At 39.4% G+C, this 26,565-nt stretch overlaps 1 protein-coding gene across 5 annotated transcripts in view; it reads right to left on the bottom strand.

Annotated features, from left to right (window-relative positions):
- Positions 1 to 22,846, bottom strand: part of C5H8orf34 (chromosome 5 C8orf34 homolog) — a 375,498-nt gene extending 352,652 nt beyond the window's left edge. The window contains exon 1 of one of the 5 annotated variants that reach the window (XM_028864575.2): positions 21,849 to 22,846. In XM_028864575.2, the coding sequence (XP_028720408.1) occupies positions 21,849 to 21,917 (69 nt within the window). In that variant the 5' untranslated portion in view covers positions 21,918 to 22,846. The remainder of the gene's footprint in view (positions 1 to 21,848) is intronic. The other 4 variants (XM_028864570.2, XM_028864569.2, XM_037206416.1 and 1 more) reach the window with 4 other exon arrangements.
- Between the last annotated feature and the right edge of the window lie 3,719 nt (positions 22,847 to 26,565).

Raw genomic sequence — 26,565 nt, 5'->3', positions numbered from 1 at the left:
AGCCATTCCCTGGTCCAATCAGTGCACATAGGCACACATATACACATGCATGGATGTATGCATACATACATGCTCACAGACATATGCACATGCTTGCATAATACACACATACAAGCCCCCAGACATATATATACATATGCATGCGTGTACACACACACACACACACACACACACACACACACACACACACACATACACGCACATGCTCCTCTCCAAATTGCTGTACTTCTTGGCACCATCACCACAATACTTTCTTGGCAGCTCCAATACCAGAGCTGTAACACAAAGGAGCAAGTGTGTACTCTTAGTTCTAATCTCATGCTATGGGATAACGCTCTTGTACACTGGTTTAATAAAACACTGATTGGCCAGTAGCCAGGCAGGAAGTATAGGTGGGGTGAGCAGACTAAAGGAATGCTGGGAAGAGGAAGAGCAGAATCAGGAGTTGCCAGCCAGACACAGAGAGGGCAAGATGACAAGGCAGAACTGAGAAAAGGTACCAAGCCACATGGCTAAACATAAATAAGAATTATGGGTTACTTTAAGTGTAAGAGATAGTCAGTAATAAGCCTAAGCTAATGGCCAAGCAGTTGTAATTAATATTAAGCCTCTGAGTGATTATTGTGTAAGCAGGCCACAGGACCATGGGGCTGGTGGGACCAGAGAAACATCCAACTATAATCTCAGGATACAAGAACCACAATTCAAACGAGCATCTCCACCTACCCTGAACTGAACCACAACATTTATCATCTGGACATACCAGTGCATTCGGGGATTAAATAAATAAAAAATAAATAAATAAATAAATAAATAAATAAAAGGGTATGTGATTACTTTATCTGAGTTATCTCCAGAGATCACCCCATACCCCTTAAACAGACAGACAGATAGATATACTTACAGATAAATAGATGATAGGTAGGTACATACTCACATATGTACATACCCAAAAAAAATGCATACATACATACATTCATAGACATAGATCATGCAACTTCCTCCTATTAAAAGCAAGTGTACTGGAAGAGTTATACTTTATACCTTGCACTTCTGTGTGAATTGATTTACTGCTCACTTTCTTAAAAGCAAGTGCTAACATAGAAAGCATAAGCTAATTAAGTAGCTAAGAACATAATTAAAAGTTATTTGCTGTATGTAAAGGTAAATAAATTGCATGTGAACTATTTTTCTCTAGTTGTTAAAATAATAAGCATCAAGGTGCTATTTACTAGCTGGTTTTACTGCACTAATATTTTTTCTGTAGAAGGATAAAATAAAAAAGTTTATGCTTTTCCTGTGTTAACAGACACCATCGTAGACAGCACAAGAAAGCATTCACAATTTTTTACCCTGACATCTAAGGTCTACTTAGAGATAAAATACAATATACCTGCCAACCATTTAAAATGGTGAGTTAAACAGGGCCTCACTATGGATATATTGCCCTCTCTGGTTGCATGCAAAGAGAATGGCAAAGGAACACTATTTGCATTCCTTGTATCAATTCACTCATCTCTGATAGAAGATAATACTTTCATCAGTTTTACATGGAAAGGATGTTCTAATTATCTAATATATGATAACATACTCTAAACTAATGAATTCCCTTGAAAGATCCATGATTCACTGTGGCCAGAAGAACAGGTAGGCTAACTGCAGATCTTCAAGCCTTCCTCTGCTCCTCTAAATCCAATCTTGAGGGAGCATCCTCAGTTCTGCAACAGAACACCTGCTGTAGCCCCCCTTCCTCCTCCCTGCCCCCATCTCCAGTGTAGTCCACAGATCTTCCCCTCCTAACCTCCCATCTTCCACTCACTCATTGCTTAACCCAAGGCCCCAGCTGAATCAGGCACTCCATGGGAACCCACGGGCCACTCTGCACAAGAAAACAAGTAAGTTAATGGCAGCTCTTTACCTTTCCCTCCATCCCTCCAAGTCTAATTCCCCCAGTATCATCCCCAGCTTTGTAACAACCTTCTGCTGTGGCCTCTCCTCACTCTCTGCTCCATTCTCAGGGGATTAACTAAGCAGATCCTGGTGGAGCATCTGATTTCTTCTCTCCTATGAACCCCTTTATGTTCCCCAGCCCATCCTCATTCCTAAGTGCCAGCTTCCAATACACAGAAACTCATTGTTCTGTAACACCAGTGGTCATACTCATCAGGACTCTGGAAGAATTTCCTACCTGGCAACACACAGCCACCACACTCTCCCAAGAACCAGAGAAGAAATAGAAACCAAGGAACAAAACATCCACTCAACCAAGATAAGACCGGATATCAGCACCTAGAATTTCAACTTTCCCAACCCCAGATGCCTAGATGACAGTGTAAAAAAACACAATCAATAATACCTAAGATAATATGTCTCCATTAGTACCTGGCAATCCTATCACAACAGGCCCTGAATATTCCAACGTAGCTGATGTACAAGAAAAAGACCTTAAAACAGCCTTTTTTGGACTGTGATGATAGAGGTCCTTAAAGAGGAAATGATTAAATCCTTTAAAGAAATCTACAAAAAAATGGAACAAAATGAATTAAACCTTTCAAGATCTGAAAGGGGGCCTAGAATTTCAACAGAAAACTCAAATTGAAAAAAATATGGAAATAAAAAATTTAGAAACTCAAACAGAAACCACAGAGGCAAACTTAAATAAGAGGATACAAGAGATGGAAGAAAGAATCTCAAGCATTGAAGATATGGTAGAAGAAACGGATACATAAGTCAGAGAAAATGTTAAATCTAAAAAAAAACAAAAAACAAAAAAACCTGGCACAAAACACCCAGAAAATCTGGGACACTATGAAATGCCAAATATAAGAATGATGGAAATAAAGACTGGAGAAGAAACTCAGGTCAAAGAAAGAATATTATCAAAAATATCATAGAAGAAAAATTCTCTAGCCTAAAGAAGTAGATGCCTATCAAGGTGTGAGAAGCATACAGAACATCAAATAGACTGGATCAGAAAACAAAGTCCTCTTGGCACATAATAATCAAAACACTAAACATATAAAACAAAGAAAGACTATTAAAAGCTGCAAGTGAAAAGGACCAAGTAACATACAAAGGCAGACCTAACTCTCAACACCTGAATCCTCAACAGAGACTCTGAAAGACAGAAGAGCCTAGACAGGTGTGCTGCAGACATTAAGAGACCACAGATATCAGCACGGACTACTATACCCAGAAAAACTTTCCAACACCATAGACGGTGAAACTAAGACAGTCCAAGATAAAACCAAATTTAAACAACATTTATTTGCAAATACAGCCCTGTAGAAGTTTGCTAGAGGAAACTAACCATACCCAAGGAAACAAAGGGAATAAATAATCCAAGAGGAGTAAAATCAAAAGAGGGGACATATACAAATACATGCAAACATACATACACATGCATACACAACAACCACCAGCAACAACAACAAAAACAAAATAACAATCATGGGACATGGATATCTGTCAACATCAATGGTCTCAATTCTCCAATGAAAAAGACACAAACTATAAGAATGGATGTGAAAAAAAGGAGTCATCCTTCTGCTACATCCAAGAAACACACCTTAACATCAAGGATAAACATCACCTCACAGTAAAAAGATGGAAAAAGTTATTTTAAGCAAATGGACTTAATAAGAATGCAATTTTAGTCATTTTATTATCTGACAAAATAAACTTGAAACCAAAACTAATCAGAGGAGATATAGAAGGACACTACATACCCATCTAAGGAAAAGATCTACCAGGAGGACATTGCAAATTTTAACGTCTATGACCCAAACACAAGAGCACCCACATTTGTAAAAGAAACATTACTAAAGCATAAATCACATATTGACCCTCACACATTGATAGTGGGAGACTTCAATACAATACTCTTGCCAATAGACAGGTCATGCAGGCAATAACTAAACAGAAATTCTGGAGCTATCAGACATTATAAACCAAATGGACCTAACATATTTTTACAGAACATTTTACCCAAGTATAAAAGAATATATATATTTTTTTCCTCAGGAACTCATGGAAATGCCTCCAAAATTGAACACAAACTCAGTCACAAAGCAAGTCTCAACAGATACAAGAAAATGAAATAACACCCTGCATCCATCTGAACACCACCTCTGATTAAAATTGGATATTAACAATAACAGAAACAACAGAAAGCCTATAAACTCATGGAAACTGAACAACTCTATATGAAATGAAAAATGGGTCAGGACGGGAATTAAGAAATAAAGTAAAGATTTTCTAGAATCAAATGAAAATGAATACACAACATACTCAGACTTAAGGGACACAAGGACGGCAGTTCTAAGAGTCAAAACCATAGCACTAAGTGCCTACACACATAAACTGGATAGATCCCATAATAGCTATTTAACAGCACATCTGAAAGCTCCAGAACACCGAGAAGAAACCACATCCAAAAGGAGTAAATGGCAGGAAATAAACTCCGGGCTGAAATCAATAAAATAGAAACAATAACAGCAACAACAACAACAAAAAACTGATTCAAAGAATCAATGAAACAAACAGGTGATTCTTTGGAAAAATCATTAAGATTGACCAACCCTTATCAAAACTGGCTAAAAAGCATAGAGAGAATTACAAAATTAGACAAAAAAAAAAGGAGGAGCATAATAACAGACACAGGAAATTCAGAGAATCTTAAGGACATGTTTTAAAAACCTATACTCCACTAAATTGGAGAGTCTATACAACATAGTTTTCTCAATGTATACCACTTAAAATGTTAAAGCAAGATTTAACAGACCTACAACCCCAAGGGGGTCATTAAGTCACCCAACCAAAAAAAAAAAAAAAAAAAAAAAAAACCTGCCATACAGTGTTAGCACAGAAGTCTACTAGACTTTCAAAGAAGAGATAATGGCAATACTCCAATACTCCTCAATATTTCACAAAATAGAAACAGAAGGAATATTTCCAATTGACTTTGTGAGGCCACAGTTACCCGTGTCACCCAAACCACATAAAGATCCAACAAAGAAAGAGAATTACAGACAAATGTCCTTAAGAACATAGTTTCAAATTTTTCAATAAAATTCTTGCAAACTGAATCTGAGAACACATCAAAGAAATCATCCACCATGATCAAGTAGGCTTCATCCAAGCAATACAAGGATGGTTCAATATACGTAAAACCACCATAATACAAACAAACTGAAAGACAAAAACCACATGATCATCTCATTAGATGTAGAAAAGGCCTTTGACAAAAATACAATACCCTTTTATGATCAAAGTCCTGGAGAGATTAGGGATACAAGGGACATACCTAAATATAAGAAAGACAGTTTACAGTAAGTCCATAGCCAACATTAACTTAAATGGGGAGAAAATCAAAGCAATTCGACTAAAATCAGGAACAAGAAAAGGCTGTTCATTCTCTCAATATATATTCAACATAGTACTTGAAGTCTTATGGAGAACAATAAGAAACCTGGAGGAGAATAAGGGGATAAGAATTTGAAAGGCACTGGGTGGTGGTGGTACATACCTTTAATCCCAGGACTCAGGAAAAGGAGGCAGATGTAGGAGGATCTCTGTGAATTTAAAGCCAGTCTGGTCTACAGTGAGAGTTCCAGGACAGCCAGAGCAACACAGAGAAACCCTGTATTTTCAAAAACAAAACACACACACACACACACACACACACACACACACACACACACACACACAAATAGATTTTGAAAGGAAGAAATCAAACCATCTTTATTTGCAGATAATATGATAATATGCATAAGTGCCCTAAAAGTTGCATTAGGAATCTTCTACACATAAGAAACACTTTCAGCTAGTAGCTTGATAAAAGATTAACTCACAAAAATCAGCAGCCTTCCTATAAACAAATAACAAATGGACTAAGAAAGAAATCAGGGAAAAAACACCTTTCATAGTAGCTTTAAATAATATAAACTATCTTGGAGTAACTCTAACCAAGCAATATAATAATAATGTATAATAAAAAACAACAAGTCATTGAAGATATCAGAAGCTGAAAAGATCTCCTATGCTCATGGATAAGTAGGATCAATATAGTAAAATATGGCCATCCTACCAAAAGGAGTCTACAGATTCAAAACACTCCCCATCAAAATTTCAACACAATACCTCACAGATTTTGACAGGAAATGTTTCAATTTCTTATGAAAACACACTAAAAAAATGAAGATAGCTAAAACAATCCTGAATAATGAAAGATCTGCTGGAGGTATCACTATCCCCAATTTCAATTCATACTACAGAGCTATAGTAATAAAAATAGCATGCTATTAAAACAAAACCAGATATGTTGATTAATGGGATTAAATTAAAGACACAGACATACATCCAAACACCTATGGACACGTGATGTTTGATAAAGAAGCCAGAAATATACACAGGGAAAAGACAGCATCTTCAACAAATTGCTGCTTTTTTCTAAGTTGTTCTATTTATCAATAAAGTCCCTGGAGTCAAATGTTGGGGTGAAAACCTGCTAGATCAGAGAGGCTGAGAGGCAACCAGCCAACCTTCCTTTCTGGCCAGAGACCCAGCAAGAGAGTGTCTCTCCAGCAGTCCCAAACCAAAAATCCATGAAATTCCAAGCCCCTCCCTATTCCTTCCTGTGAGTCTCTCTATCCATCTCCCTGACTCCTCTGTACTTTCTATGGTTAATTCCTGTCAACTAGTTGCTGGCTCTACCCCTTGATCCAAGGTTGATATTATTGACACAGTCTCTGGGTTTCACAGTGCAAACAAATATCCCACAACAACAAATGGTGCTGGTCAAGCTGAATGTCTGCATGTAGAAGAATGCAAATAAATCTATACTTACCACCCTACACAAAATTCAAGTTCAAGTGGATCAGAGACCTCAACATAAAACCAGTTACACTGAACCTAAGAGAAGGGAAAGTGAGGAATAGCCTTGAACACATTGGCACAGCAAAAGATTTTCTAAATAGAACATTGTTAGTGCAGGTACTAAGGTCAACAATTAATCAATGGGACCTTATGAAACTGAGAAGCTTCTGTAAGGCAAAGGACACCATCATTTGGACAAAATGACAGCTTACAGAAAGGGAAAAGATTTTTACCAACTCCACATCGTATATAGGACTATTATCCAAAATATATCAAGACCTCAAGAAACTAGATATCAAGAAAAAAATAACCCAACTTAGAAACTGGGTACAGTGTGGTATTGTATTCCCCCGAATATTGTGCATGCTAATAAACTTATCTGGGGTCAGAGACAGAGCAGCCACAATGTTAAACATAAAGGATAGGCAGTGACAGCACACGCCTTTAATCCTAGCATTCCAGAGGCAGAAATTCATGTGTTCAAGAATACAGACAGGCATGGTGACTCATCATGCCTTTAATCCCAGAAAGCAAGCCTTTAGTCCCAGAGAGTGGTAGTAGAAAGCAGAAAGTTATATAAGGCATGAGGACCAGAAACTAGAAGCATTTGGCTGGTTAAGCATTTTGGCTGGTTAAGCATTTGGCTTGGTTAAGCTTCAGGCTTTCAAGCAGCAGTTCAGCTGAGAGCCATTGGGATGAGGACACAGAAGCTTCCAGTCTGAGGAAACAAGACCAGCTGAGAAGTTGGCCAGGTGAGGTTAGCTGTGGCTTGTTCTGTAACTCTGATCTTCTAACTTCACCCCAATACTTGGCTCCAGGTTTGATTTTATTAATAAGAACTTTTAAGATTCCTGCTGCAGTACAGAGCTAGAGAAGTCTCAATAGAGAAAACTTAAATGGCTGAGAAACACTTTAAAGACATTTTCAGCATCCTTAGCTATCAAAGAAATGCAAATCAAAACTACTTTGAGATTTCATTTTACACCAGTCAGAATGACTAAGATGAATAAAACAAGTGACAGGCTGGTGAGGAAGCAGGGTAAGGGGAACACTCCTCCACTGTTCGTAGAAGTGCAAACTTTTACAACCTCTGTGGAAGTCACTGGTCCTCAGGAAGATGAAAATCAGTCTACCTCAAGGTACAGCTATGCCCCTCTAGGGCATATTCCTGAAGGATGCTTCATCCTACCACAGAGACACCTGCTCAACTATTTTCATTGCTGCTATATACATTATAACCAGAAATTGAAAACAACTAGATGTCCCTCAACAGAAGAATGGGTAAAGAAAATGTGGTACATTTACACAATGGAGTATTACTTAGCCATCAAAAAATAAGTCATGAAATTTACAGGTGAATGGATAGAACTAGAAACAGTCATCTTGAGTGAGGTATCCCAAACCCAGAAAGACAATTATGGTATATATTCACTTATAAGTAGATATTAACTGTTAGGTCAATGATAACCAAGCTACAATCCACAGAACCACAGACGGTAGGAATAGAGTAGGGGACTTGAAGGTAAAATAGTTCTCATCTTCTTAGGAAAAGGAAATAATAGAGTTATGGATGGATGGGGGAGAGGTTGGAATGGAAGGATGAAGTGGAGAAGAGAAGGAAAAAGGAAGATGAGGAAGGGAATATGGCATAAAAACCTAATAAAATATAAACCTCCTAATATGTATGTATGTGTATATATACATATATATGTGTATGTATACATATATATATATATGCACTCTAAATGAAATTGACAAATAATGGAGGAGACAGTCTTAACTGTCCATCTCTTGTCACCAAATTAAGTTTTTAGAACAGGATTATGTAACATCTAATTGAGTTGTTGGCCAAAGGAGTCCCATAGGAATCCCTAAACAACTCAGGCACATTCACAAACTGACATCAAGCCTCCATTGCTGAAGACAACACCTACACAACTCAATGAATATGAAGAAGTCGAACTGGTGCCTACATAGAGCCTTCACCCCATAGTCCTAATGTCATTGGTACAGGAAGGTCCTCTGCATGTTACCAAAAGAGAAACATAAAAATCAAGCCAGCCACAAATGCTTTGATCTACAATGGTATCCTGCCTACAAGATATGCTAGGGCAATGGTGGCACAAAGCTCATGGGAGTAACCAATCAATACCTAATTTGGCTTAAGACCCTCTCTAAAAGGTTGAACCTGTACCCAACACTGATTTCCTGACCAATAACCAGAGATTAGATAGCCTAGGGTCCTGGAGTTAAAAAAAAATCACTCAAAAAAAAAAAACAAATAAAGAAACAAACAAAAATAAAACAAAATAAAAAACCCACCAAATGTAGCTATAAAATGACTCCTAATGACATTCTGCTATACTCATAGTTTAGTACCTTGCTCATCCACCATCAGAGAAGCTTCCTCCCATAGCAGATGGGAACAAATACAGAGACCCACAGCTAGTCATTATGCCAAGAGATAGACCTTGGAACACACAGCCTTAAATGGGATTTCTCTATTAAATTCTGTTCCTCAGGGATCAGGGAGCCCCACAGAAGAGGAGATGGGAAGGGTGCTAGATCCAGAAAGGTTGGAGGACACTAAGAAAACAATGTCCTTTACATGAATGTGAGCAAAGCAGACTGAGGCAGCATGCACAGGGCCTGCAAGGTCTGTACCAGGATATATATATATGTATATATGTATATATATTATGGCTTCCAATTTAGTGTTTTTATGGGATTCCAGAGTGCAAACAATTGGATCTCTGATTCTCGTGCCTTCACTTGGGTCCTTTTCCTTCGTTTATTTATCTTAGTCCAACTCTGATGTGCTAGTTTTTGTTTCATACTATTATATTTTATTTTGTTTATATTTTACTTTTATCCTTTAGAAGTCTGTTCTTTTATGATGAGAGACAGAAAGGGAGTGAATACGGATGTGTGGGGAGTGTAGTAGTGGAGGAACTGGGAGGAGTAGAGGGAGGGGAAGCTATAATCAGGATTTATTATGTGAGAAAAGAATCTATTTTCAATAAAGGGGGGGGAGAAAGATACCATGATTACCAGGTCTAATATCCTTTCAAATAAAATTGAGTATATGGGGGCTTAGGAGAAGGCAAGGAAGAAAATGCTTGTGGCCCAACCGTGAGGACCAGAGTTAATCCCAAGCATGTTCAGAAAATCCAGGCAAGAGAGATGGCTTGCCTGTAGTCCAGAGGTTCACGGCCTCAGGATAAGCTAACCAGCTTAACTAGATGCGATTGAGCTCTAGATTTAGCCAAGGACCCTGCCTTAATAAATAAAGTGGGCAGTGATCAAGGAAGACACTAGATATTAATTTCTGGTATACATATGCACTCACGTGTGCCCACACACGTAAATGCACAGACACACATGCACACTCCACACGCATACACACACAAATAATTAGTTACATTGTTTAATATAAATACAATATATGAATGTTTTAGAACTTTCAATTTAGGGTACAAAGAAACATTCTTTGATCCATCTTTCATACAATTAAGTTAATCCAGAAACTCCTTCACAAACATGCCCAGAGGTTTGTCTCTGAGGTGATACTTGATTCTATCAAGTGGACAATCAATATAAACCAGCACAGGGTCTGTGGCCACATCTGTCTGCCCTTACACAGACCCTGAAAACCCACACTCACATTTCGGGAGCTAAAACATGCTCCCAAAGGGCAGACAAGGATTCCCTCACCAACTTCTATGACAACCGATGGTTCTCCGTACTTCGCTTTAAATGTGTCTATACATACAAAAGGAGGTAAATTCTAAATGTTTTAATGTGAAATCTTTTTCATATTTCACTTTGGTATGTATCAGGGCACACTAGTGTTCTAAGACTCATTCACCTATAACTATACTTTTAATGTCGGTATGTGAACTCTGCATGTGAGTAACAATTTGATTATCTTTAATTGATGTTTTTACTTCAAAATATGATTTCAAACTGATCCAACTATTTTATTATCTACAGGCACTAGTTTATTCACAAATTCTGACCATTTCAAATATTGTGTAGTTCATATTCTTATAAATTTTTTACAAGTGTGCAAAGATTTCTGTACAACACATTTCTACAAATGAAACTACTATTTCAAAGAGCTCTTTTCAAGTATCATATTATACTTAGGATCTTGACTGTTCTTCAAAAGAGATTTCTTGGGCTACAGCAAAAGAAAGCTGACTTACACACACTATCTTCTCTCTTATCTGTGGAAGCTAAAGAAAAGTGATTTGAATGTAGTACAGTGACTACAAAGATTAGAAAGGATGAAAAGGAAGGGTGTATAAAAGAAAAATGGAATTTGATTATTACATGCTGTATATATGTTTTGCACTATCACACTGAATTATATTAATATGTATAATTACTCATATAATTCTTAAGAGTTTTTTGTTGATTCATATTTGTATTATTTAAATTAGCATTAAAAAGCTTCATTATAGTATTTAAGCATAACCATCTTGCTGTGATCTCCTACCCCAGCTTCTTCATCTCCTTGATCCTCCTCATGCCTTACCCTTCCACCCCAACAGTTCTTTTCTGCTTTGATGTCACATGGGTCCTATTGTCCTTCCTCATTTCCTCAACACTTTTTTCTCTATTAATAATCCTCTTTCTAGTTTCATGACCTACACACACACACACACACACACACACACACACACACACACACACACGTATATACCTTGGAAGCTAGTACCCACATGTGAAAGAGAATACATAGCATATGCTCATAAGATTTGAAAACCACGACAGAGTTACTTGCATGTATGTGCTCTATTCATAAAAGCAAGGAAATGGAATCACCCTAGATTGTGCACCAACAGATGAATGGAACATGAAAAGTTGGTATATATACATAATATACTTTTATTCAGCCATAAGAAAATGAAACTTTGAAATTTCCAGAAAAATGGATGGATCTGAAACTGTTGTTTTAAGTGAGGTAACCTAATCTCAAGAGTACTTTTAATTTATGATATATTTAAACAAATTTCCAGTATAAAAATTCCAGCAATGTTAATAGAGTAACTATATTTACACATCAAAATGAATAATACATTCATATTTACTGGAACACAATTTTAAAATGTTGGATTCCTGGATTCCTTTAGTAATTTGCATCATGTAGTGTAAATATACTGCAGTATTGTGTGATGTTTTTATGGGTAGCTGGAGGATCAGTAAGATTTGTTTTGCTTGGAAGTGTACAACTTTTCAATTCCTAAATTTAAGGATTTATTGATATTTTTGTTGGATATAGAAAAAGCCTAAAGACTTTGTGTTTATCCAGTCGATCTACATTTTGATCATGTTACCTTCCAGTAATCCAGTTCTCTAATTTTCTTTCTTTGTTCCATTATGGAACCTAAGGCCTTTTGAATTAAGACACAATATATGAGACAATGGTTTGGAACCTAAATGTGCCCCCAAAACACACATATCGAAGGCTTGCTCCCCAGGTAACGGTGCTGGGGAGAAGGGGCAGACATGTTAGGTTTATTAGTCAAGAGGAAAGAAGCTCATCTTTGGAGACCTGTCCCTGGGGGTACATCAATACTGAAACACTGTCCCTTCTTCTGCCTCTTTCTTCCTTTGTTTCACAGCCTTCATGAGTTGGGTGGGCTTCCTCCCATGCCTTTCACGGTGATGTACCTTTCACCAGAGGCGTGAGAGAAAATAGTCTAAGTGACCATGGCCTGACATCATGACCCCAAATCAACCTTCCTCCTTTAAGATTATTTTCTCAGTTATTTTATCGCTGTGCTTAAAAATTAACCATGCACAGACTGGGAATGTTTTAATTGAAATTTTATTTTGAAGTAATGGTAGATGCATATGCAATTGTAATAAATAATACAAAGAAATCTCCTATTTCTGATTCTCCTGTTCCCTGATTTAAAATAAAGAGTAATACCATGACCAGTATATTGACACTTACAGAATTCAAATGCATAGATCATTGCCATTACCATAAGATCGCCATGTTGATAAAGCAGAGTCCTACTCCCTTTTCTCATTCCTCTATGTAACTCTCAATGCCTGAAAATCGAAAGTCTGTTTCCTGTTTTATGACTTTGCCACTATTACATAAACAAACTCACATAATATATACGCTTTTAGATTTTTCATTTATATAATTATTGGGGGAATTTGCATGTATTGTTGTATACATCAATAATCCATAATTTATTGAATAATACTATATCATATATGTACACTATCCATTCACAGATATGTCATAACTTTGGCCATCAGAAGCTAAGCAACAGAGATATCTGCATCTTGATATTAATTTTGGTACTACTTACAATAGCCAACTTATGGAATCAACACAAGTATCCATAAGTGAACAAATGGATAAGAAAATGTGGTATATAGACATAATGAGATTTTACACAACTATGAAAGAAGTCATCATGTGAAGCTAAATGAGCCAGATTCAGAGACATTTTTCTCATATTTGGATCTAGATTTGGTGGGAAGGGAAAGCAAAAGAGAAGGTCCAGGGCAGACAGAAAATGTAATACTAATGAAGGTGAACTAGCAGGAAGCGGTGTGAGAGAATAACTGAGCAAATATGTCAAAAAATACATTACAGTTAAATGAAAATGTCATGACACTCATCACTTTGTACAAGAAGCATATACTGATAAACATGCATTAAAGGGATTTTTTTAAATGTGTGTTTCACGTATGTTTATACACATACATCACATGTGTGCCTGCTGTCTATAGATGCCAAAAGAGAATGTTTGATGCCCTGGAATTGAAGATACAGATGGTAATGAGCTGCCACAAGGGTTCTGGAACAGAATACAGGTCCTCTGCAAGAGTAACCAGTGCTGTTCACTTCAAAGGCATCTCTCCAGACCCTAACAAATATAATGTTTGAAGAAATAAAGCCACCAAATTGTTCTCCAAAATGGTTGTGCAATTTTGCATTCTGACTATCAGGCTGAAAGTTCTAGTTGCTGCACACCATCATCCACACGGTCTTTAACATCCTCATTCTGTGAGCAGAGCGCTCATCTGGCACTTCCTTAAAGATGTTGTGTCACCTGTATACATTGCCTTACAGAAAGTCTTTACTCGATTATTTTATCTACTTTTTTCTTTCTTATATTTACTTTTATGTATATATGTGGGGGGTGAGAGTTATGAGTTACCAGAACTCTAGAAAACTCTTCAACCTTGCCTACCTAAGACAGAGGGACTGCTGTGGCCAATGTGGAGGCAAGGCTGTGATTGTGCAAGCACAAACCTTCATTTGTATGTGAGGTATGTTTATGAACAGTGCAAACACTACCTTGATATCCATGCAAGATGTGCTGCAGTTGGTTCTAACATTCTTCTCTAACTATATGAGCAGGTTGCTCAGGCTTAGTGAGTAAGTTGGGAGATACCTCCTGCAAGGCCTCTCCTTGTGTTGCAATAAAAGTTTTCTTGCAAATGTTCTTCCTTTACCTACATTTAGTAGTATTGGGTGAGCTGGTAACTCAAAAGCACAGCAGCAGAGAGAACAGAGGCACTAATGTGACAAAGGCACTAACTGTGGAATGATTAGCAGACCCTGTTACAAAAGCATCAAGGCTGCCAGGGTCTTCATTCACAGTCAAAGAAGAGGCAAAGAGTAGTGCTGCTATCAGCCTGTCTGCAAACCAAACACTATCTGCTTCTAAGAGAGCACTGGCCTTTGGCACACTGACAACAGAGACAAGTGATCTGCACAGACATTTCCACCCCAAGGACCCAGGAATGCGCTATGCCTAAAGAAGTAAAGCTTGTTCTGTTCCTGTATGGTTTTCTCTCTCTACTCCATTGTGTTTGGTCTCTCTGGGGATCTGTTAATCAACTCATTCTATTTTCTTGTAAATATGGTTTAATTATTGTATGGTACATTTTATATTTATGTAAAATTAGTGACAGTATCATGTATTTAGATAGAGAGACATAGGAAAGTACAGTGTACCATCCCATAACATGGGAGTGGGCTTCATTTCTTGTATTAAAACATTTTCCCATACAATATATTTTGATCATATTCCTTCTCCCCTCCTCCCACAGTCATCCCAGGTCTCCCCTACTTTCCTACATTTTGTTTTGATTTTCATTTTTTGCCTTGTTTTTTGAGAGAGAGCAATAACCTGGGTTGTATAGATCTTTCCATGCAATTGTCTCTAGTGCAAACTCAGCACTGGAGAAATGCTGGATCCTTAGCTTCTCACATGCTCTTTGGGTTCCCAGCCTCCCCTGCTGAAAACTCACATTGAAGACCCTAAGTTTTGTTTCATGGACTGAGCCCCATAATCCCCTGGACTGAGCTCCACTAGGCACATGAGTGGAAATTGAATTGAGAAAGCAGGAATCTGACTCAGTGCTTGACTGCTGAAGAGAAGGAAGGTGACATTTTGAGGCAGTGGCCAGTGGAAAAACAAGGAGGCAAGAAGAAATAGAAAGGATAGAAAACTAAGGCTGAAGATAGAATGGTGTGATGAACCAAGAAATGCAGGTCCTCCTGGTCACTAGAAGAGTTCAAGACAACTGTAAAATCTTTAAGACCAATGGGCTCAGACACCAGAGGCCTCAAGGCTGTAGTGCTGGTCACTTCCAAAGGCCAGTCCTTGAAAAGATTTTCCTTTCTTATCCATGATGTCAATCCACATAGTGCACAAGACCCTACCAGCTGGTTGGAAACATTATCTTTTGAAGAAAACAGTCTGCTCCAGGCTTCTTTACTGGAAGGTTACCTTCTCATTTATAATTAATAAATATTTTGTGGCAAAATTCCTGGGAAATATGTAACATCTCATCATTCATCCAACTTTATCAGTTTCAGCACCAAGTACTTTTTCTTGCCTGAATTAGGAGGAAGTAGTGATTTCCTCAATCCATTATCCCTTCAAATGTTACTTACTGGCATTCTACCGGTTAACTTTTCTCTTCTTCCGTGAATCAAACACATTCTGTAGTCCATTAACTCTTGGTGGAATAAAATATTCTGTTTTATCCGGTATGATAAACTGTTAGTTTAATTCGATATTGTAATCTCATTTGACTCTGGCTTTGGAGCTTCCTCAGACTAGTATCTCTGTCCTTATGACAACCTCATCACTCTACAAACTACTTTCTGGTGTAAGATAGCCCGAGTTCATTCATCTTATACAAACCTGAGGTCAACCATTCCTCAGATACCTTGTTCTTTTGTTTTGTTTTAATTTGATTTTTATTTATTTTTATTTCACATGCATTTGTGTTTTGCCTGCATTTATGTCTGTGTGAAGGAGTTAGATCCTCTAGAACTGCAGCTACAGACAGTTGGGAGCTGTCATGTGGGTGCTGGGAATTGAACCTGAGTCCACTGGAAGAGCAACCAGTGCTCTTAACCACTGAGTCATCTCTCCAACCCACCTGGTTCTTCTAGCAGGGAAGGATATTTAGACACCACAATCTGGGTACCAAGTGTGTTCCTTGCTACTCGATGTTGTTATTTCTACTTCTCACAGTAAACAGAGCAAGGATATGAGTGTGGTGCAGACACCTTAGTGCAATTAAAATCTCCAAATCTGTTATTGAAAGTCCTGAGATTACACAGTACCTGCAACTCTATTCTAACATTCAAGCTTTTCTGCATTTTGAATCTGTGATTCATATCTTCAACAGGGAGAAAACTGGCTTGCATAATTTTCAATAAATGCAATTCCTTTCTCAATGCCTGTATTATGTTATATATATAAAAAAAAGTGTTGGTCCTGCCAAGCAATTGCTCCACTCAGCCCCTGAATCTTGTCCACAAGACCACCTGCCCCACCTCGCTGTGCTCATTGTATGATTTTGCCTGACAGCTCTTAATCTAAATATTAAGGAAATAAGGAGGCCCAGATTATTTTCAAAGCCCCATATTTCCATGGGTCACAGTCTCTTAGAAGAGACTTTCAAACACTGAGACATTACTTACTTCTTCAAATATGATGATACCATTTTTGTGTGCATCTTTCATTATTTTTAAAATTATGTTATAAGCTATTTAAAGTTTGTTTTATGGGATTTCTTGCGTTGGTTTTTATCTTCTTTTGTTGGTGAGAGGAGTGCTCAGGACTGAAACAGACCTTGTGTATAAAAAGCAAGTGCTTCCCACTGGCCTACATCCCCAGCACTATTTCATTTTGGAGTCATTTTATTTCCTTATAAACTAACTGAAAAGAAGACAGAATGAGTTAAAATCAAAAAATAAATGGACTAATATCCTAAAACATGTCATATACACTTTTAAATTATTTTAGGTAAATCAATAGAAATGTATTAACTTTGACTTAGAAAAACTTTATTTTAATGAATATCTTATCTTATGTATGGTTCTCTAACTGTTCCAGGATTATAAAGATTAATATAAATTTAGAAACAAGAAAAGTCTTTATAAATTAAAGAACTGGGGGGTAATCTCTGACAAGTTGCTCCAAAAATGTATTGGCTTATCATTAACTTGAAGACTTTCTAAGTATCAAGCTGTTATTTTTATGACTTCTCCCCTGGAAGCATTTTACTAAAATGACATAAATCTTTCAGAATTATGTGGGCATGGAGCTCACCTCCAGAGTTTAGCAAGGAGTGACTTGTAGCCTCCTGTACCCTATAGAGCCATATGCCAACCACAGCCATCACCCCGTGTGCATCTCCTCATCTAAGACGGCTCCGTAACAAGAGCAGGGTATACTTTCCAGACTATAACTTATATTAACCAAGGAAAGTCATGAGCTTGGGAAGGATGGAAGAAGACTGGCATTTGGGCTTCCATATGTGTAGGTACCAGAGATGAGCAAGCAGTACAACAGCGTAATATACAAAGATGGGTCCCGGGATGCCCCAGATCTGGACATGAGTCCAACTCACCCTGTATGCAGCAAATCAGTTCATACAAACTTAGGCTATATGAGGAGTAGGACACCGAACTATGAACGTGATGAGAAAGTGACTCCATTCTACTTGTAGAGAGTTAGACCACACTCAAAGAAATATAGTGAGTTTAGCTGGCCGCACAGTCAGCACACATAGACCTGAAATTTCTGTGAAAATATATGGGTGTCCTTACTATTCTACTTTGAACTAGCTCAGGATGTCATACTCTCAGGTGAAGCAAGGACCAACATGCATGGCTACCTTGAGTATCTTTCCAACCAGTAACCAGTAAATAATTACTGCATATTTAATGAAAACGGGGGAAACCAAGAAGTGCATAGCTCTTGTATGAAAAATGAGAGATTTTGATGCTCCACATCACATAATCTCTCAGGAACTAAGTTAAATAATTTCTACTTGAGATAAAAGGGGCCACGTTAATTCCCTATGCAGATAAATGTCAGGCAACTCAGGTGCAGAATTTCTAAGCACTATTTTTTTTTTTAATATCAACATACTGGCCTTCGGGGTTGATACAACTCTGTTTTCACACCACACACTGTACTGTACATACGTTATAAAACTACTCCACTTTTGTGTGGGACATGAACTATTTTATACCTTACCAGTTAAATAAGAACTTACATGTAAATTTTAAAGTGAGTAAAGTCACAGTTCTACGGTATGACAGCTCTGTGAAACACTCCTTATAAACTAAATGCCCAGACTGCTTGCCTGTCTTTAATAAGCCAAGGGGAAATGGAAATTATTACATGCTACATAAATTTCAGAGTTTGTGGAATGCAAGTCATTTTCATCTTACGTGTGCTCATAATTTTTTAAAATATTATCACTCAGGACTCTAATGCAATGATTGTTAAGGCACAGTTTGTAATGCTTCAAACTGATTTTAGTCATATTTAAAGGCAGTTTAAATGTATGTTCCTAGATCACTTCAAATCAAAGTTAGTTTCAATTTATTTTGGAGGTGAATACAGCATTTTTTAAAGCATCACACATGACAAAGTATTGGTGATAAAGCCAATACTACGAGATAAACTACATGCAGAAACTGAGAAAGTAAATTTTTAAGTTTAAAAAATTCAAGCCTGGCATAGTGAAGCAAGGCTTTAATTTTAGCATTTGGGAGGTAGAGGCAAGTGGATCCCTGGGAGGCCAACCTGGTCTACCTATGTAGCTCTAGCCAGGATAGCTATGGCTGTGTAGTCTTAAAAAAATCCAGAAAATCCAGATAACATCCAACCAAAGAGGAGGTTATCTTTCCTATTTTGATATTCTTTAAATAAATGTAATAAGCTCTCTTTAAAGTATTTCACTATTGAAAGAAATAAAGCATTTTCTCCTAACATTCCTCACATACAAAGCCCACAGTGGGACACACTTTCAGATACTGCGTGTTTTTTTGATAACTGAAGATCTCTGTACTACTAACCCTTGACCCTCCAGACAACAGTGTGGGTTATAAGCATGTGAGATGTCTATTTTAATGGATGGTTTACTAAAGGAAATTGAAGCTTGAATTATTATTTCTGAAAATGTGGCCCAAGAATTGTAGCAATCTGTTTTTGTACTCTTGGTCCACATCCCAGGGAGCCTCCACTGAGCTTCCAAGTCAGTTCTGAGAATCACTGAGTCACGGGAATTTTAGATCACCAACATCTATCTCATAGATTGTAATTCTGCGCTCTGGTTTTTTGTTTGTTTCTTTGTTTGTTTTTTCTTTGCTTTGCTTTGCTTTGGTTAGTTAGGGACTTGCTGTATTTGTGACAGGCATTGCTCTGGAGCCCAGACTACCTTTGAATTATTTGTATAGCTCAGACTGACCTGGTGACCATGGTGATCACTGTTCTGCAGCCTCACAAGTACCAGTATGACAAGTGTAGCCACCACATCTGACTTCTACACTGACTCTCTAACTTGAGGAGAAATCGATGACAAATCGGTGAGAGTCTCCAGATGTGTAACACTGGCTAACTCCGCTCTCAGAGCCGAGCTGGATCACACCATTGTTGCCTGGGCATCTGAGCCTGGCCTGCTCTTAGCAGAGGACTTCCTATGGTTTGATCACTTCAGTTATGGAAAGGGCACATCAGCCCTTAAAACCTAACTACTCATCACTTCAACCCAGGCCAACAGGGATTCTGTAATGTGCATTCAGTCAACTACAAAGCAAAGAATTGTGTTGGGTTTAGACGAGGAGAGATGAAGTTTTCGTGAAACAATTTCCTCTGTCACTTCAGTGAGGAATTAGCCGCTGATCATTAAAGAGGAGAAGACAACTCATAAATATCAAGCTGAGCTTATTTCCTAAATATGTGGAAAGTCAATTCCATTATTATCACCTGGAAAGAACACTGGGAGTTTTAAAATGTGAGAAGGGTATCTATTAAAAGAAATCCCCTTATTTTTCCATGGCTAATTGTGCTTTATATCCCAGGATGCCAGCCGATGAATACAGTCTAAATGTGTTTGTGTTGTTATTTTGATGCAGTTTATATGCTATTGGATATTCAGCTTCTACCTTTCCGTGTTTTGCTGATGTGAGGCTGCGTGTAATTTGTAAAGATTACACCAAGGGTAAAGGAAGGCTCACAGGACTGGAGGGTACCAAGTTAGCAGAAGCAAGAGTTCCTTTGCCAGCATTTTGAAACAAAACAAAACTAAACATAATAAAATAAAATAAATAAAAAAATAAGAGACCCGCAAGACTTTGTGGTCTCTTTAACAGAGTTTTTGTAGGAACAATGCTCAGACTTTTCAAGATATTACCGCATTAACTTAAGGTTGGGCAGGAAAACTTCAGGATTTTGAAAAGCTATTACTTGGAACCCGTCCTCCCCAGGGAAAAAAACCTACTTGACCCCCTTGCCCTATGAGCCGTTTCAAACAGAGACATTAATTCGCATTCGCATTACTGTTTCTCTCTCTCTCTCTCTCTCTCTCTCTCTCTCTCTCTCTCTCTCTCTCTCTCTCTCTCTCTCTCTCTCTCTCTCTCTCTCTCTCCAGATCTCTGCCACTCTGGTGTCCAAGAAGCTGCTCTATTCTCGGATGCCAGTACTGTCTCTTCCCCTTTCTCCCCAGCTCTTCAGCCTAAGAGATCTGCAGCTGCTTTCCAGGTGTGTGCGTTGGGAGAGGGAAGGAGGTCCCTCCTCTGGCTCACCTCTAGCTGGTGCTCATCTAGAGTAGTGGACCGAGAGAGTAAGGAACCTGGGGCATCCCTCCCTGGTGAGCTTTGCCCCCGAATACTTGACCTCACTTCCCAATCTCCAGCACCCAGCCAGCACCCTGGCAACCTGAAGACTCTTAGCAAGCAAGTACCCAGTTTTCCGCCCCTAGGTCGCAATTTTGCTCTTGCTCCCGCTCTTTTTACCTCCCCTGTGTTTTGTCGTCAATTATTTGAAGGCGAAAGAAAACAACTCAAGACAGTCTCCTCCAAAAACAGACATGCTTTCCTAAAACCCTTCTCTGCTCCTTTCCTCTCTGAACACAGGTAGGTTCTGCTTTGCAAAGGGCTCTAGTTACAGCCACAGAGCACTATCAGGTTCCCAATGGACCAGCTTCCCTCCAGTTTAACATATTCTTTCTCCATGGGCACTTTCTCCATCTTTTCAGGTTCTATTACTGCCCATATTTAAAAGAAAAAATTTAAAATTCAAGAGAATGTGAATTGCAGGTGTGTGTGTGTGTGTGTGTGTGTGTGTGTGTGTGTGTGTAAGACAATCTGAAGATGTACATCTGAACTGAACATGTCTCACCCTGTGTGAGCCCTACCATATGGCTACTAGATGCAGGACAGTCGGATGGCTCCAATTGTCCTGCCAGACTAAGGTTGGACCCTCCAGAGCTCACCTGTCAGTGTCCAGGTAACTGGCCAAGTGCCTGCCAGCCGCGTTCCAGAACAGCTAGCCAGACAGGGCTCCCTCTCGCGCGCATTTGCTCTGCACCCTACCTTCACTTAGGGGGATTCTGATTGTATTTCTGCACCCCAACCCCAAAAGACAGCAAGATCGTTCCCCACCGGGGCTCCTTACCTCAAACAGAGGACCGATCTTGTTTTTCTCCAGGTAAGCCTGGATTCGGGTTTGTTGACGAGACGCCATGGAGAAAAAGATGGGTCAGCGGAGAGAAGACAGTGCGCCTTGGCTGGGTATAGCCCTCCTTTGCCCCCAAATGTACCCGGGACAGGAGGTCTGGAGCCTGGGCTCCCTGGCACAGCGGTGGGTGGGCAGCACCCGAGTGAATGATGAGCCGCGAGCCCGTAGGAAACGGGGAGCAGGGAACAGGGAACCCCGCGAGGCTCTACTAACTCAGGCAACTCCGAGGCGAGGGGAGAACTCCATCGCGTCCTGCAGCTCGCGCCCACCCGCTCCGCTTTCCGCAGCGCCGCGCCGCGGGGAAATCACAGGCAGAGGCTCCTCTGTCCTCTGGGCGGCAGCAGTAGGAGCCGGTGGCCAGAGGCGAGAGTCTGTGCAGCGCCTCTGGAAGCCGAGCTGGGGGACAGTGCCGGCCGCAGGGGCGACAGCGCGCGGAGCCGCCCAAAGCGCGCCACGGTGTGCGCCCTGCTCCGGGGCTGCCAGGAGCCAGTGCCCGGGCTGCTCCCCGAGGCGGTGCTCGCTCCCTAGCGACAGCGCCGCTCAAAAAGCCAATGGTAAAGGTGCTTCTTTCAAAGTGCACATAAATCTGGTGCTTGTTGGCTACTCCTTGGCAGCTACAACCGCAGTTCCAAAGAGGATGGTCCTCACTGCCCAGGGTGGTCTTCTCCTGGGCACATGCTCTGCCTTCACTAGCCCGGGATGAGAGAAAGCCAGAAATGAAAATAAGTGGGTGGGTTTTGCCGAGAAAACAAAGTTGCTTATCTTTAAAATAAGAATGAGGAGGAGGAGGAGAAAAAATTATCTGGCTTGGCCTTGAGCAAGTCAGTTGGCGTTACACTCTGAGAACTGACTGAAAATTCCCAAAGCGCATACACCCAAGGGCTAGAAGCAACCCTTGGGCATTTGGTACAGAGATGAAACAAAAGCGAGCCAGCTCTCTGCTTCCAAGTTTGCGTTTCTGCCCACGCCTTCAATTCTGTCTGTTATGCCTCTAGCTAGGGCTCAGAGGCTCTGAGCGAGCTTCCAGCTCCAAGTGCTTCCTCTAGATCCTTCCAGAGCACCTCGCTTTTCCCTAATGCCTTCTGCTTAGGCAGGGATTTTCAGATTGAAGATCTACAGATATCACAGGGTTCTCCATTGAGTTCTTTGTAATTTTATTTTTAAATACGATATAAAACACTGAAGCCTCAAAGACAATTTCCCTGGTTCCAAACCATTATGTATTGCCAAATCAAAACATTTATACCAAAGCTGCTTGTTGTCTCTACAATAATAGGCAATGGTTTCCTTAAAGTCGACTGCTACAGTCTAGATTTCTTCCTTCTTTTCGCCACTGTGGTCCAGATTTCTGTAACTCGTGTCTTTACTGCTGTCCATGCCGCTCTCTCTCTCTCTCTTTTTTTTTTTTTTTTTTTTTTTTTTTTTTGGTTTTTTCGAGACAGGGTTTCTCTGTGTAGCTTTGCGCCTTTCCTGGAGCTCACTTGGTAGCCCAGGCTGGCCTCGAACTCACAGAGATCCGCCTGGCTCTGCCTCCCGAGTGCTGGGATTAAAGGCGTGCGCCACCACGCCCGGCAAAATGTATTTAAATCATTTTGTTTTGTTTTGTTTTGTTTTTCGAGACAGGGTTTCTCTGTGTAGCTTTGCGCCTTTCCTGGAACTCACTTTGGAGACCAGGCTGGCCTCGAACTCACAGAGATCTGCCTACCTCTGTCTCCCGAGTGCTGGGATTAAAGGCATGCGCCACCACCGCCTGCCGCTCTCTTTTTTAAAATATCCTGGCAACGTGCAATAATTAAGATGAGAACGATCATTTCAAGAAGTATTATAGTAATTACCTTTAATAAATCACATACAAGAAATCTAGCAGAGGGGCTAGGATGTTAGTTACCACTGATAACCTGACGCAGACAGGATTTGGGGTGGGAAGATGTCCAAGCTGTTACTTTTGCAACCAGCCTGGGATGACTGGGATGACTGCTGTGTGCAAGCAGAAGTAAAAAGCAGTGAAGTGTCAAGGGTTGTCACATATTTTCTGTTACAGGTCAAAACTATACTGATGTACTTTGTAGTATGCTCAGGAGATATTGAATATACAACGTGAATACCAATATTTCTGTGAAATACATTGTAGAGTTGGAAGGAAGCCCTGTGAGTCACCTAAAGGCCCAAGTATTTTAAGTTGAACAACATACTTCAGGATAAGGGCAGGGTCTTTTTCAAAGTACACCTTCTTCCTCTAAGAGAGATGATGAATATCTTTCGTTAAACCAATTAATACAATAAATAATTCTTCATCAAGCTCGGGAGTACTACATCAAGAGTCTTGACTGGAAAAGACAAAGCTTAGCCTGGCAAAGATTTATACATTAAAGGACACCCATACTGACACGCTAACTACATATGTACATCTCCAAGCATCCCAAGTTTACATAACTGAAACATTTTCAAAGTCTCTCTGGTCCTACAACATATGCTACCCTCTACCCCAAAGCATGGTTCTTTCCATTTCTCACAAAATCTGACATCATTGTTACTGGAAGTATTTTTTACATAGCTTCTCCATAGTAGACATTGTATGAAGACTGGGAAGACTGGGAACTTCAAAGGCAAAGTGTATGTCCCTCATTTGTCCTCTGGTTTTTAGTCCTCTTGAGATTATTGACACCTATACAGATGGTGGTATGCTAATACAGGGATAAAGAGATGTACTGTGGCTACAATATCCTTGAGTGATGCTGTGAGGATTGTTGTGTCCGGTGTCCTCAATGCATGTATCATAAAGAAGATGGTATCCATAAAAAGTTTTGGAAGAGAAACATTTGGTTTCCTAGCTGAGACTGGAGGAGTGAGATTGGGGATGAAATTTCAACCTTCAACATTAAAAACTACCATGTAAAAGTGCATAGTCATGTAACAGGCTAGTGTTGGAGAAGCATGGGGATGAACACAGATGAGGATTGCATGAAGTCAAAAAAAAAAACCAGCTTTCAGTTCACTACAGTCTTAAATGTCTTGTTTGGTAGTGACATATCTTGTAGGTGATAGGAAATGATTATTTGGGATCCCCATTCCATAATACATTATGACAGCTGGGGTTAGGACTAGGATTTGGGATGACAAGATGAGATTTTATCAAGACATGCATAAGAACTAATCTGTTGATTAACTGCATGTGAAATGAGATAGCAGAAGCAAATAAATAATGGCACTGATTTCTGGAATAAAGTTGGGAGATGGGAGTTACTTAATCAAGCCACCTGCTGTAAAATTAGTTGGTGTGTGTTTTAATTCAGACCCTCTGGTTCTCAAGTGGAGCCCATTTTCATCCTATACCCTATAGTGTAGAAATCAGTCAGTAACTGGGCTTATCAATATTGGCATATCCTATGGAGAGGGCTCCATCTAAGGACGTGGCACTCCATGATGATAATGAATGAGTTAAATTTTAATAGACTGGTTCAGTCCATCAGTGAACTTTTAGGCTAAACTCATAGTACTTACACTCTGTTTTGTCTCACTTAATTGTATACATATCTTGTCCTCTAAAACTGCAAGCTACTAAAATTATAAATTATGTTTTAATAATTTTCTTATACTTACAAAATGCAATATATTTTCACATGGTAAGCTCTTCATAACCTTATCTGTAGAACCTGGGACTCTGCATCTTACCAGTTTTGACCACTAAGTCCTGCTGGGGTTCGTTAGGGGCTGGAGAAGTGGCTCAGCTGTTAGGAAGCCGTGCTGATCGTTCACCAACAAGAGCTCCCTTCCTGAGCTCCCTTCCTGGCGTCAAGGCCAGACTGTTCACAAACACCTGTAACTCTAGCCCCAGAGTGAGCTGATCCTTCAGACAGACACACATAAACATAATTAAAAATAATAAAAATAAATATTTTTAAAAGATTGATTGAAATTTAATCCTGGTCTTGGATTGAATTGAGCAAGCGTTTTCTGTCCATGTTAATTAGGTATCTTTGGGATCTCTTCTCTGTTTTGGGCTTGTGTTCAGCACAAAAGGCCATTTTTAGTAAGGCTGGTTGACCTCATTGTGTTCTCGGAGTGCCTGTCAGCATAATTTACAAGTATACAGAATCCAATTTATAGAATGTGCTAAAACCCTTGTCTAACTCCATTTGTAAGACACCTTGCACAGCTCCTTAAACAAATGATTTTCAATGAAAGACAGGGAACAGCGGTGAAGTCCAATTGACCCAGCTCAGAGGAACGAGCAATGTGACCTCTTGAAATTGCTTCAATACAGAGGCCAGACAACAGAGACTTTCTCTGCAGCTCTCTTGAACTGAGACTTTTGAGCCCTGAAGTGTAGTCTGCCCTTTCCTTAATGATTCTTACCTTCTCACTTTGCAATGTGTGGGAACAAGGACCTTCCCAAAGAACACAGTTCCTATAAGCAATCTGCCCATTCAAGGGGAGTGAACATAGAGAGTTTTCTTCATTTCTGCCTGACCAGATACAAATGTCATGTCTACCAATTACTGAACTCAGTCACAACACTTTTCCACTGAACCAATGCATTTAGTCCTGGAGATAATGTCAAAAAGTAGGTGTTTTCATTTTCCTCATCATTTCCAGATGGAGAAACAGAAATACTCAGCAAATAAAAAGCTTATTCCAGGTAAGAACCAGCAAG

Source organism: Peromyscus leucopus, chromosome 5, assembly GCF_004664715.2.
Source record: "Peromyscus leucopus breed LL Stock chromosome 5, UCI_PerLeu_2.1, whole genome shotgun sequence".
NCBI lineage: Eukaryota > Metazoa > Chordata > Mammalia > Rodentia > Cricetidae > Peromyscus > Peromyscus leucopus.
Note: the sequence above shows the minus strand (reverse complement) of the source record. Positions and strands in the feature narration are given on the sequence as shown.